Source organism: Myotis yumanensis, unplaced genomic scaffold (genome assembly GCF_028538775.1).
Source record: "Myotis yumanensis isolate MYYU_CA2020_CCGP unplaced genomic scaffold, mMyoYum1.0.hap1 SCAF_16, whole genome shotgun sequence".
NCBI classification, from domain to species: domain Eukaryota; kingdom Metazoa; phylum Chordata; class Mammalia; order Chiroptera; family Vespertilionidae; genus Myotis; species Myotis yumanensis.
In genome coordinates, this window is record NW_027223767.1 from 1,129,646 (window position 1) to 1,144,201 (window position 14,556).

At 48.7% G+C, this 14,556-nt stretch overlaps 1 protein-coding gene across 8 annotated transcripts in view; it reads left to right on the forward strand.

Moving 5' to 3' along the window:
- MPRIP (myosin phosphatase Rho interacting protein) overlaps nucleotides 1-12,940 on the forward strand; it is a 173,686-nt gene extending 160,746 nt beyond the window's left edge. For 4 of the 8 annotated variants that reach the window (XM_070394047.1, XM_070394052.1, XM_070394048.1 and 1 more), the window contains 2 exons: nucleotides 3,200-3,285; nucleotides 7,015-12,940. In XM_070394047.1, coding sequence (XP_070250148.1) covers nucleotides 3,200-3,285; nucleotides 7,015-7,086 — 158 coding nt within the window. In that variant the 3' untranslated portion in view covers nucleotides 7,087-12,940. The other 4 variants (XM_070394050.1, XM_070394054.1, XM_070394051.1 and 1 more) reach the window with 3 other exon arrangements.
- The last annotated feature ends 1,616 nt before the right edge of the window (nucleotides 12,941-14,556 follow it).

Sequence of the window (14,556 nt, forward strand, 5' to 3'; positions counted from 1 at the left end):
AACCCTACCCCACCCCATCTGCAAGTCCACCCTAGCTGTTTCCAGTAGCTTTTCCATAGAAACGGCCTGTTTTGGCTCATGATGCAGACTTTGCTAAAGAGTCTCAAAAGTTCACCAACACCAAACAGCAGTATCTGGCCTCAGTGTGCCCCATACCTCTTGCTCAGTGGCCCCATGCATGGTACTGGCAACAGCTGGCCCAGCTGTGCAGCATGGTCTCTCCAGGCACCTCCAGCCCAGCACAAGCAGTAGCTCTCTGCACATCACTCTACAGCTCCTGCCAAGTGGCCCCGGCAGGGCACAGGTGACAACTGATCTTGACCTGCATGTCCCAGGAGGCCCCAGAGCCAGTGCAGCTGGTAGTCCTCTTAAGACCACACTGGAGCAACACCCTACCATCTCCACAGGCAACACACTCAAGGGGAGGACTCATTAGGCACCAGAACCCTGCTGCAGCAAGTCTCGCTCTGTGGAGTTGGCCTCTGCACAGCAACTCCTCTGCTGTAGTCCCAGCCAGTCCTCACAGCCCAATCAGAACAGCAAAAAGAAAAAGGAATCCAAAAAAATTAGGATAGTATAAGCAGCCTCTGGGACAATGTCAAGCATACATCACGTCATGGGCGCCAGAGGGGGAGCGAGAGCGAGAGCACACAGAATGGAAAACCTGCTTGAAAAAAAGGACAGGAAGCTTCCCCCTACCTGGTGAAGGAAACAAACATACAGGTCCAGGAGGCACAGAGTCCCCCAACAAGATGACTCCAAAGAGGCCCACATCAAGACACGCCCATCATTAAAATGCCAGTTGTTAAAGACAAAGAGAATCCTAGAAGCAGCAAGAGAATCAGTTACTTTCAAGGAAGCTCCCATACAACTGTCAGCTGATTTCTCAACAGCAACTTTCCAGGCCAGAAGGGAGAGGCAAGAAATATTCATAGTGATGAAAAGCAAGAAGCTACAACCAAGATTACTCTACCCAGCAAAGCTCTCATTTCATTTGGAATTGAGGGACAGATAAAGAGCTTCCTAGGCAAGAAAAAGCTAAAGGAGTTCATCACCACCAAACCAGTGTTACAAGAAATGTTAAAGGGTCTTCTTTAAGAAGAAAATAAAACATAAAAGTGTGAGTAATAAAATGGCAATAAATACGTACCTATTAATAATTTAAGTACAAATTGATTAAATCAAAAGACATACAGTGACTGAATGGATAACAAAACAAGACCCTTACATATTCTGTCTACAAGAAACTTCAGATTGAATGACACACATACAAACTGAAAATAAAGGTATAGAAAAGCTATTCATGAAAATGGAAACGAAAAAGGAAAAAGCTGTGGTAGCAATACTTATACCAGACATAATAAACTTTAAAACAAAGGCTGTAACAAGAGACAAAGAGGGACCCAGCAAGTCTACTTCTGGGTATTTATCTGAAGAAATACAAAACACTAACTCGAAAAGACATGCATTCAGATGTCTATTGCAGCATTATTTACAGTAGCCAAGCCGTGGAAGCAACCTCAGTGTCCATCAGTGGATGAGCAGATAAAGAGGTAGTGCCAGCATAGTGCAATATGACTCAGCCATGAAAAAGAATGGAATCTTGCCATCTGCATCAACATAGATGGACCTAGAGGGTATTATGCTGAATGAAATAAGTCAGACAGAGAAAGTCAAATTCCATATGATTTCACTTATATGTGGAATCTAAAAAATAAATAAAGGAATGAATAAACTTAGCAGAAACAGACTCATAGATACAGAGACCATTTTGATGGTTGCCAGTTGAGAGAGGGGGTTTGGGGGTGGGTGAAAAGGGACGGGATTAAGAAGTACAAATTGGTAGTTACAGGATAGTCACGGGATGTGACATATAGTATAGAGAAGAGTCAATAATATTGTCATACTGTGCATGGTGACAGATGGGTACTAGATTTATTGAGCTGATCACGTCATAAATTACAGAATGTCTGCTGGGTTGAACACCTGAAACATGCAATAATGTACATCAACCAAAGTTAAAAGATAAAAAGATCAGGCAGATCTTTTGTTTTGACATGGACAGAGATCAATAAATATATTTTTAAGAAAAATACACACAAGCCCTAGCCGGTTTGGCTCAGTGGATAGAGCGTCGACCTGCGGAGTGAAAGGTCCCGGGTTCGATTCCAATTAGGGGCATGTACCTCGGTTGCAGGCACATCCCCAGTAGGGGATGTGCAGGAGGCAGCTGATCGATGTTTCTCTCTCATTGATGTTTCTAACTCTCTATCCCTCTCCCCTCCTCTCTGTAAAAAATCAATTAAAAAAAAAATTTTAAAGAAAAGAAAAACACACACAAGACATATGGTATGACCCAATGTATATCTGTTTTAAGTAGTCATTTTATTTATTTTTTGTTGTTAATCTTCACCCGAGGATATTTTTTCCTTTTTTTTTAGAGAGAGTAGAAGGGAGGAGAAGTGGGGAGGGAAAGAGAGAGAAACATCGATGTGAGAGAGACACATCAATTGGTTGCCTCCTGCATGTAACCCAACAAGGGCCGGGATCGAACCTGCAACCCAGGTACACGCCGTTGACCAGGAATCAAACCTGTGACTCTTCTGAGTGTGGGCTAACCTCTGAGCAACACTGGCCAGGGCTTAAGTCATCATTTTTAAGAACTCTAAAGAACTGCGCACCAGACTGCCAGTGGTGGTTGTCCTGGAGGAGTGGCTTATGAGAAGGAGTTGGTCCTGGGATCTCAGAAGAAAGGTGGGATAAATGACTAATGGGGACTGTTGGTCTGCTCCGTGGGTCAGGGGCTCCAGAGTGCGGTGTGCCCAGCCCTCCCCACATAGCATGGCTTCGCCTGCAGTCAGTCCCACACTGGGAAAAAAATTTTTTTTAAATCCTCACTCGATATTTTTCCATTTTAGAGAGAGTGGAAGAGAGAGAGAAAAACAGAGAGAAACACTGATGTGAAAGAAACACATCAACTGGTTGCCTCCTGCATGGGCCTGGAGCAGGGCCAGGAAGGAGCCTGCAACCGAGGTACGTGCCCTTGACCGGAATCGAACCCATGACCCTTCAGTTTGCAGGCCGATGCTCTATCCACTGAGCCAGACTGGCTAGGACTCAGCCTGGGAAATTTTTAAAGTTCTAGTCTGGTTCCAGAGGGCTCTAGAAAACAAAGTAATGGGTCTACTTGTTCCTTCAGATATAATGAAATCTAAAAGCAACCCTGACTTCTTGAAAAAGGACAGATCCTCTGTCAGTCGGCAACTCAGAAACATCAGGTCCAAGGTGAGTCTGGGACCCAGCCCAGGTGTGTGGGGCTCAAGATGCTGGGAAGAGGAGCAGGAGTCCGAGCCCACGACAGGCAGCAGCAGGGGGTCCCCAGGTCCCAGAACGTGCCTAGCCCCCACGATGGCCCTTGCTGGGCCAGTTCTGGTGGCTTCGGGCTTCAGGGGTCCTTTGTGCAGCAGTGGAACCAACTCCTACCGTGACCGTCAAAGGGCCTGGGGTGGAGTAAATCCCAGCTTGGACCTCCAGGGCCAGATTCCACCTGTCCCCACCTGTCCCCTCCTGGTGCGGCCCCTCCTGTCTGCAGTTTGTTGCACACCCTAGTTTAGTGCTGACGCTGCCTGCCTTTGAGAAGGAAGCCGCCTGCACCCTCCCCTCAGCCTCACAGTGCAAATCCCCAGCATCCATTCCCTGCCCCGTGCGCCTCTCCAGGGCAGGGCGGGCAGGGGTGGGAGTTGAGCATGTTGCATTCGGGATTTATTGAATGTGTCTTACTGTTTGCTCTTTCCTCTGACAGTCCGTAATTGAGCAGGTCTCATGGGATAACTGAAACGAGCCCGCTTCCAGGTCCCTTGTCATGTAGGTAAACCACCTCTCAGCATCCACCCACCCGCCGCCTGCCGAGGGCGCTGCCTGCATGCACGGCTCACACCTCCATAGCAAGCTTCTTGTTCCCTGTGCCTTTGTTCCTGCTGCAGCAGCGAGCGCAGACACAGTCCCAGGGGCGTGTCTCTGGCCTGTTCTGGGAGTTCACTGGCACTGTAACCTCCTAAGAGAGTTGACCCCGGCACTGGGAGCTACCCTCCCAGCGTGGCGAGCGGCCCACAGAGCCAATACCGTGGGGGGCTCGCGCCCGGTCAGCACGCATGCTGAATGCTCTGCACTCCACACTCTCTGGAGAACCCTCTTGCCCAGAAGCCACTGCCACACAGTCTCCCAGTGCTGCAGAGCCCCCTCCGGCATACGGCCAGGCCGAGACGGCCCTGTGGGGTGTGCGGGGGGAGCTGATCTCAGGTGGAGCAGGAGGACCACGTGTTCCTGGGGTGCTCCACCAGCACACTTTCTAGCAGAGCAAAAGCTTTTCCCTGGGTCCCGGTAAATACAGTGCCATACGGGGAGGAGGTGGGGAGGCAGGAGACATAGTATTCTGCTTAGCGATGACCAGGACAGTGGACCCAGCCTGGGCACCCGGTCTTCACAGGAGGGCACATCCCTCGCTCTAGTCTGGAGTGCTCAGTGGCTTGGCTGGTGTAACCTCTTACTCCCTGGTGCGAAGGCCTGGGCAGCAGGAAGACCTGGTCGGGCCAGGTTCACGGGGACACTGGTGTGGCCTCAGGCCCCCGCCCTGGAGCCAGCGCCTTTGCTGGCTGAGAGGCCCCGCCCGGGCTAGGGAAGAGGCTGCTCCTAGGAAGAGCTTTGGAAAACCCACGTCTGTTAGACTCAGTTTGCTTTTGTTTATTCTTCTACAGTCATGAGCCACTTGGGACCAAATGCAGTTTAGGTTTAATTGAAAACTTAGTTTGGGCTTTTTTATTTAAACATGAAAAACATTTTTTAGCAAAAAGGAAAACTTGTTCTTGGTTTATGGTTTTCTCACTGAAGATTCTACTCATTTGAGGCTTAACTGCAGCTACTAGGTTCCCTGCGCCTGTCAATAATGGGCAACAAGAAGCTTCTGCCAGGCCCTTCTGCATGTGCCCACCTGGCAGGGTGGGTGGGGTGGGGGAACCCCTGGGCTCTGGACAAAAGGCCAGAAAATCACTGACAAGGCCTTTGTCCACGAGGCCTTTGCAGCAGGGCACACTGGGAACCTGTCAGGCTGGCCAGGAGCTAGCTGTTCGGGCTCCCAGAGCCCGTCTGAGCCCACAGGGGGCTTGGCCGTGTTTTCAGAATAGGAAGCAGGCCCTTGTGTGAAGGCAGTCCTGCTGCCCAAGAGGGAGGAGGGGCCGTGGGGTGTCCTCGAGGACTCCTGTGGTCCCAGGCACGAGGGCGTGCTGCTCCTCTCCCACGGTTCCCGCCGCTGCATCTGCAGACACCCTACCTCCACGGGCATGAGGTCATCTAGAAACTGCATCTGTCACTGGTGCTTCTGATACGGGATCTGACGTGTATGGATTTGTATCTTTCATTCATGCTGTTTCTGCATTGTCCCTCACACAGAAGTGTGACATCTCAGCACCATAAAGTCAAAGCAAGCTTGTTGCTTAAGAACAGCCAGCTTTTCTGGGATTGCAGCTAGAAAGCGCCTTCCCCAGGGGGCCTCATGGAGACCGTCTGGTGGTGTCAGTGTGGGGTCATGGAAGTATCCCGAGAAGGATTGGCCCTGTGGGAGAATGAGCCCCAAGGGAGCCAGCACCCGAGGGCCTTCCTCTGGGGTTGGAGATGTACCTTTAACATCTGGAGTGTGCACGGTGCGTGGCCTTGGGCCTGCTGTAGCCTCAGGCTGCCCATCATGCTACTGCTCCCTGCCTTCCTGTCCCTGGCACAGCAGGGGCTGTCCCTGGGGTCTGAGGAGTGGCAGTGCACTGCTGCCTCACGGGAAAGTCCCAGCTGGGGCAGAGCTGTGTGGCCAGCACAGCACCGCCCTGAGACCGGCTCTGCGCACAGCAGCTCCTGACTTGGGAGAAGAGCCTCGAGAGCAGGAAGCCCGGGTGGGGTGGGGTGGGGGTCGGTCCTCACCCTCTGCCCTGCTCAGCGGCCACTGCAGGCCCCTCACCACTGCTCACACAGAGGCCGTCTGGACAGAGAGTTTCAGAAAGGCCAGCAGCAGCACCCTTCACTTAAAGGAAAATCACTCATCACACACACACAGCTCCACAGCATGCAGAGCTGTTCTGGGCGAAACTGGGGGCAGCAGGGCCCACCCACTCCCTCGAACTGTGGAGGAAGCTGGGTCCCCAGATTCTCACCACACCCGCTCTGAAGCTTCAGGCTGGACTCTCCAGGCCCCAGGACCCACCCCAGTTCTGGCTGAAGCTGGTGCACTCCCCTGCACCTGCGCCGGGCCACCTGGGCTCCTGTCTTGTGAGGCCTGGGCTTTTGTCACCTCCAGCCAGGGAGCTGGGAAACGGCAGCTCTGGGCCTGATGAGGTTTGCGGCAAGATCAGAGGCAGCTAAGGAGCCCAGCCCATCTCGCCGGGGCTGGAACTCCATCCCTTTCCTCATCCAGAAATTAAATCTTTGGGGAAAGCCTCCAAGAGTAGTGTCACTCACATCAGGCCCCACAGATGGACACTTTCCCAGGGCCCCACAAGAAGGGTATTGGTTTCACATTTGAGAATCTTAGTAGCTATGTTGACATGCTCCCAGATCCCTCGATGGTAAATGCAGCAGGGTTCCCCTCAGGGAGGGCGAGGAGCCGCGCTCCACCGTGGTGCTCCAGAGGCTCTGGTCGTCCCGCACGAGGCCTTGGTAGACGGCAGGTTCACGGTCGGGAGAAGGATGTAGACGGGTGGTTTTCTAGTTCTTGGCACAATCTTTTCCTGGCTGAATTAGTCTGATCGCTGCTTCTCTAAAGAGCCCTAAGCTCAGAATTCATCTTCTATGCTCATGGACTTGTTTTTCTGATTTTTTTCCTTTCTCATCCAGATAACACATCTCACAGGAGACGGGCTCTCCTTAGCATGCCCCACTAATCCCTGAGGACCTCCCCACCCGACCCTGCCTGTGCTGCGGCTGGCACCCAGCACGGGGACTGAGTGTAACTGTTTTCTCCTGCTCTCCACCCAGAGTCTGAAGGAAGGCCTGACGGTGCAGGAACGCCTGAAGCTCTTTGAATCCAGGGACTTGAAGAAAGATTGACTGTGTCCCGTTCAATTTGAACACACACCCTTCCCAGCTTGTGGCTGCACAACCCGAATGCTACTTTCCGTCTGTACCTTTACTTTTTATTATTATTGTTATTATTGTCATTGTTAACTGTGGGTATGGATGCATGAGAGACAGGTTTATGGGTTGTTCACGCTGTTCCCTGCTGTGTTGATGGAACTTCCTGTTGTCTTTATCCAAGCTTGTTTCCATGGTGATCTACAGTAAGCCAAGGGGTGGAGAGGGCCATCGGCTTCAGCTGGCTCTGTGTTGGAATCCCTTCCCACTGTGGCCCGCCTCCCTCCCTCATGTCAGTATTAAGGCCCGGCAGCCGATAGATAAGCTAGCTCTGCCTCGTGAGCTGAGTGCACTGCGCGTGGCCCGCTCTGCCGCACGCTGGTCGCTTGTGGGGGACAGCACTGGGTTGTGGTTTGGCTGGATTGCAGCCCTGACAGCTCGCTGGACTGCAGGAGCTGGGCAGCCGGGCGCGGTGTGTGGCCTTGGCTCCACCTGTGAGCTTGGGAGGAGGCCAGCATTTGGTACCCGTCCCACTGATGCAGCTAGAACCACACCCAGGTGTTTGTGGTAAACTTTTCACAACTTTGAAGATGTCGGAACAGCTTTTCCTGGTTTTGTCTGTTTTTTATTAAATCTGGCACAAAACCCCACCCTCTCATTCCTTCCTATGCTCACTCTTTCCTTGGTCACCAGTCACCCTGTCTTTCCATAACTAGTTGGCTGTGGACCTGTGGCCTGGGGTTTCAGACTGCAATTGCAAATAATGATGAATTCCCTCTGAAAAGAAACCTCAGATAGCTTTGGAAAAGGCTAAGAGAAGACAAGACCCCTCTGCTAAGTCAGGAAGAAAGTGCAGAGGATGTCCACATCAGATGGAAATTGCCCATTTTGTGTTCTTAACTCTAATTTAATTAATCTAAGGTCTGAAGAGTTCCCTTTTAGCATTTAGAAAACCTAAAGTAAACCTATACTAATAGTTCTGTTTTTTTAACAAGTTGAGTAAGACCTTTTTAACTACCACAAAACGCTCTACAGCAGCGGTCGCCAACCTTTCGGACCTCCCGGACCCCCAGCGGCCCGCAGACCACTGGTTGGCGCCCGCTGCTGTACAGCACTTCTTGAAAAGATCGTAAATTGGAGTTTCTGTTATGGACCCATGAAAACCATTAACCCTAAGATGAGGAGTATAACACCAGGCGGGACCACTGCTGCCTTAGGAGCAAGGTGGGCCACTGGGGTGGAGCCGGGCGCTGCCTCACGGCCGGGATCTGAGGCCAAGAGCCTGCTTTCGCTCTCTTAGTGCTCGAGCGGGGCTGACGGTCTCTGGGTGCACAGAGCTTGGGGGTGATTGTAGGGATCATCTTGCTCAGTTTCTAGATTAAAGGAGTGAGCCAGCTCATCTGGGAAGAGTCCTGAGAAGGCCCGGGCAAGAGCCCTCGTGTGTGTCTTCTCACGCGATAGACTCGGAGCTCTCTGCTGGCATGAGTCTGCCCTGCTCTCCAGTTTTAAGAGTCTTAACCCAAACCTGTCCATGTTTTTAAAAGTAAGAGAATGTTAGCTCTGTTTCCTAATCCTACCTACCGACATCCCTTGGGACGCAGATTCACGGTGTTTCTATAAAGGATTGTGACTTTCTGTGTCACGTGCAGGATTCCTGGAGTGCACAGAACTATGGGGACCCCTGTTTCCATGCACCTCCTGGCTCTGCAGGCCGTCTGGGCACTGTGGCTTCGTGGCCTTCCTTCAGAGAACTCGCCCCCGAGGTTCTGGGCAGGTCACGCATGGAGTCCAGCTCCATCTGCCTCCAGACTGTGCTGGGAGGGTCTGAAATCTGTGATGCTTTTGAATAGGTCCAAAGAGCATTCACTTTACTCATTTGTCCCTTGAGGTTAGGTCTCGGGAATCCTAGGAAGCAAATGTGTTGAGTGCAGCGTTTGGGAGTCAAAGGCAGAGGCCAGGGAAGACCTCTGGTCACTGCAGCCTCTGTAAGGGACCCTCCTGCTCACCCACTTGCTCTCCTGGGCCTGGTTTGAGCTGGGGTTACCAGGAAACAGGCTGGGAATGCTCAGCTGGCTGAGAAGCTGTCTCCTCTAACACAAGCTGGTCCCGCTGTAGCCTCCCACAGAGAGTGCGAGCTGCCTTGGCCTCGCTGAGTGTCCGTCCGTAGTGACAACTGCGGGCAGGCCGAGCCAGGCCTGAGCCTCCTGCTGCTCGGTCCTGCTCTCCAGCTGGAGAGCGCGCAGGACGGGAGCAAAGCGGCCTCACTCCGGCCTGCGTGTCCCCGGGCCCTGCCGCCAGCTCCGCTGTACAATGCCCTCTGTGTGCTCCCTGCAGGCACCAACCCCCAGGAAGAGTTCAGCCACCTAACCACTGAGGAAAGGGGCAGTGTGGAGGCAGGCCGCCCACAGGGGCTGTGGGAGGGGGAGTGGGGGATTGGGAGCCCGCTGCTCTGGGCTTCTGCTCCCAGCACGAACCAAGCAGTGGGAGTGTCCACACTTTCCCAGGAAGGAAAAGGGAGACCGTGGGCCAGCCCCTCTCAGCTGTAACTATTCTCCTGTCCATGTGCACCCGCACCTGTGGTCTGTGAGCACCGGGAACATGTGGGACAAGCTCATTAGTGGGAAAAGTGTGACTGTAACAGGCAGTTGTGCGAGCACTCGCGTTAACTACAGGAGCACATGCGGCCTCCTGGCAGCAGTGGGCTGAGGCGGCAGAGAGCACTCTGCCACTAGAAACTGAGCTTGTGCACCAACGTGGCAGAAATGAGTTTGAATTTGTGGCAGGAAGTGGTGGCAGCCCTGGAGTGACAGGCGGCAACCATGGTGGGAACGTGTAGGTTTGTCAAGAGCTAAGATCAGAAGCCCCTCCTTATGAGTCCGGCAAGTGGAAAGGCAGGGAGAACCGGGAAGGGCCCCAGGCTCTGGCTGGTGACGTGGAAGTTGTCACGCCACAGCGTCCAGACCTAGGCACCCGCTCACTGACCCAGCATCTGGGCACTGGGACCCGCACAGGAAGAGGGGACTGCAGTTTTTTAAAAACACAGTTGTGACTCTCAGTCTGCCTGAAAGAAATAAGGCCAGGAAACAAAATGGGCCTGAAAAGTACTTTGCATGGAGATGCATTTCTAATAACCATCTCTGACCACAGAGGCAGATGGAGCCCTGAGAGGGAGCACGGTCCTTCCTGTCCCGGCTGCCGGGTGGTCCCCTAGCAAGTCTGTGTTAGACTCATCCCGAGGGTGAGCGGCACAGTGCCAGCCTGCCCCACAGCGCCTGGAGGCTGGGAGCCACCTGTGGCCTTTTCTCAGCTACACGTGACAAGGCGTGCTGGGTCGCTGCCCGCTCAGCGAGGAAGGTGCTGCGGGCACCAGTGTGTCCCGGCACGCAGTGTGCCTCTGAGGAAAGGTTTCTTTTCTCCCTCATTGCTGGTGACAACGGCTCCTTCAGCCCAGGGCCCTTCAGCCTCGCAGCTTACAGTAGGGCCTGTGGCCTGATTGCGGGGAGGTGTAGGGGTTGTCTTTTCTGTTCCCTACCCGCTGATGCCTGGTGATGCCTGCATGGCTCACCACATCCTCCGCCACTCCCTCCCCAGTGTGTCTGAGTCTGAGACAGTTCTTCAGGGATTCAAAGCTGTTTTCAGTTAGAGTGAAAAGAATGCAACCCATCAACATTTATTTTTCCTGAAAATAAAATGTTCTCATCGTTGTCCTAAGGAGCCTTAGAATTTAACATTTCCCTTTAGAGACACAATTTCAAAAAACAGAGTTCAGTGACACCCCTTTATCACCAAAGGAAGAAGAAGGGAATTTAAGTATTTTCAGAGTTTTACAAAAGAGATGGAAGTATGTAGTGTTATACATAAAAAGTTTATTTCATAGGAAACTTGACATAAACCCAATATGGAAACTCACACGTCAATTTCTATCAAGTTCTGCCTTCTGGGAAAGACCTGGGCAGAACTTTTTCCCTTTTGAGAACCTAAGTTTCACGTATTCTTGCTTCTCTATAAAGTGCAGAGGCCTACCTTCGCTGAAGTCTTTCAACAGAAAAAATAGCTCAACACGACCACCCCGTGGGGGGCCCATCGAGCCCCCTCTCCTGTAGGTGCTCACGCAGGACTGTGTGACAACCTAAGCTCAGTGTGGCTCCAGTTTCCTTGTTTTAAAGCAGCTGTCTGTCTTCAAAATAACCTGTGCATTCTTCAGAGCAAGCAGTGTAAATACTAATCAGAAGTTACTATAGGAATTTTTGTGACAAAAAGGGATGTCTGTATACAACTAAGCAACATCACAGCTTTGGACAGCATTGGACCCCACCCAACATTTCGCTTTTAATGACTTTCTCAAAGCTTTGGTCATTGAACAGGTGGTTTTAAAGGCTGTATACAGTATCTACAATAATGATAACACTGCACCCAAACATTGTTTTTCATTAAAAAACTCTGTAATACTTGTTCTTGGTAGAGCTATTTAAAATCCTGGAGGAAAATCAGAATAAAGAGCATGGTAGTTCCATCTTGACCAGATCCTTCTATGCAGTCACTTCAGACTTGCAGGGAGACAGTCTGGCCTCAGGCTCTGCACACAGCAGGCCTGCATGCAGGGTCCTGCCGAGTGGGACCCTGGATTTTCCCAGCTCTTGGGTTGCATGAAGGGTGCAAACCCATAACACTGATATTTTGTAATACACATCTATGTCAAATAGGTAAGGGAATATTTAGTCATAAAATACTTAAAAATTAGATGGTCCAGTGCAGGAGAACGTTGAAGTCTCAGGTAAACAACAGCTGGTCTCCAGTTGCAGTCTTGCAGGGGCCCTGCCAGGCGGATGTGAGCGCACAGTGAAGGACCACCAGACACCAGCCTGCCTGCTGCCTTCATGGTTCCCACACCCTTTGCTCTTTCCCCCTTTACAACTAGTTATGTCACATATTTCAGTTTTATTTTATAGAAAGCTAGGGATAGATTAAGAACACTAAATTATTGTGTTATGTTTATATCACAAAACTTCAATTAAAATGGATTTTAGGATTTACCTTTAGTATTTACAACATATCTACTGACTTTTTGTTAGGATTCAAACCGGTTAAGTGATAAGAATTAATTCATATGGTTTTCCTAAGTAATATTTATAAAATGTAAAGTTTCTAAGTGGTTCCTCAATAATTATAATTAGTGATTTTTCTATCAGGGTAAATGTCTCAATTCAGCTACTAAAGACAAAAACATACTATGCTAAACTGCTGGGAGAGCTGATACATGAACAAAGTGAAAACTGTACATAATTTTTTAGCTAAGGAGTTTGGAAATAAATCGCAGCAGTCACTTCTGTCACTGTTAATTATGTCAACAGTTAGGTGATACATGTTTAAAGAACAAACTTGTGTAATTTTAACTGGTGTTTAATTTCTGTACTAATGCTAAATGATAATGTTCACCCGACTAAAAGTCACATGCGGAAGAGAGCAGGGGCCTAAGCAGCCCAGGTGACCACACACATCGAGGCTCCACCAGAGACCTGGACGGAGGCAGCCCCGGAAGCAGACGCCCTCAGAGTGGGTCATCACCTGTCAGGCTGTGGGGTCTGGAAGAGGAGAGCCTGGTCAGTGAGGCTGCTCTGTTTTGACAATTCAAAATTTTATGGTTTAGTTTGAGGCTTTAAAAAAAAGGTTTCTGATCAACTTTCACTACAACTGAAGTATTACTTTGTCAAAATATTTATTCCTTTGTGTGACATGCTAGATTCCTATGGATATAGCTGGTCATTTCTATTTTGTAAATACTACCTAACTTTACATAAACTATATCATAATAAACTATTTTTGCATCACCCTTTGCATGCTGTGAATGAGGTTTTGTTTAATGGAGAGACAGACGCAAGTTAGATTTCATATAAAAATCCAGTTTCATATGTTCAACAAGTTTTCAGGATACAAGATTCATACCAAAAATTAATTTATTTCTATACACTAGTGATCTATGAAATTAAGAATGCGATTCCATTTGTGATACCAAAAAAAAATTTTTTAAGTAAGACTTGTCACTGAAAACTACAAAACATTAAAGAAAGATTTAAATAAATGGAAAGGCGTCCCATATTCATGGATTGGAAGACAAAATTATTGTTAGAATGGCAATATTCCCTAATTTGATCTACAGATTCAACATAATCCCTATCAAAATCCCAGCTGCTTTTGAAGAAATTGATCAGCTGATAGTAAGATTCATATGGAAATATAAGAGGATCCAAAAAGCAAAAACAATGATGGAAAAGAACAAAGAGCTCTCATGCTACTGGGTTTCAAAACTTACAGTTTCAGTAATTGAGACAGTGATTATGGATTGGCAATGGAACAGAATTGAGTATCCAGAAATAGGCCCTTACATTTATGACTAATTGATTTTCAACAAGGTTGCTAAGAACATTCAGTGGAGAAAGAATAATTTTTTCAACAAATGGTACTGGGACAACTAGCTATCCACATGTGAGAGAATAGAGTTGGACTCCCTAAGTCAGACCATACACAAAAATTAACTCAAAATTGATCTAAATATAAGAGCTCAGAGTCTAAGATTCTTAGGTTTTGGAAAAAATAGGAGCAAATATTTGTGACCTTGAGTTGGGCAATGGTTTCTTAGATATGGCACCAAAAGTAAAAACATAAATTGAATTATATCAAAGTTAATAACATGTTGCAGGGATCACAATACTGGATATTAAGCTATACTACAAAGCCACTGTAATCAAAACAGCCTATTACTGGCACAAGAATGCATACAGATCAATGAACAGAACAGCCTAGAAATCAACCCATGCTTTTATGGTAAATTAATATGTGACAAAGGAGGCAAGAGCATACAATGAAGCAAAAACAGTCTCTTCAATAAATGGTATTGGGAAAATTGGACAAGTATGTGCAAAAAAATGCAACTAGATCACCAATTTACACCATACACAAGAATAAACTCAAAATGGATAAAAGATAAATGTAAGTCAAAACCATAAAAATCCTAGAAGAAAACATACGCGGTAAAATCTCAGACGTCTCTCAGAGCAATATTTTTGCCAATATGTCTGAAGGTAAGGGAAATATATGGGAAAATAAACAAATGGAACTACATCAAACTAAAAATCTTCTGCACAGCAAAAGACACCAAAAAGGGAACCCATGGTATGGAAGGACATATCTGCCACTGACTCCTCTGATAAGGGGTTAATCTCTAAAATATATAAAGAACTATTATAAGTCAACACCAGGAAGACGAACAATCCAATTTTTAAAAATGGGCAAAGGATATGAATAGACACTTCTCCAAAGAGGACATACAGATGGCCAATAGACATATGAAAAAAATGCTTAACACGTCACTAATCATTAAAGAGATGCAAATTAAAACTACACTGAGGTATCACCTTACACCTGTCAGAATGGCTACTATCAATAAAT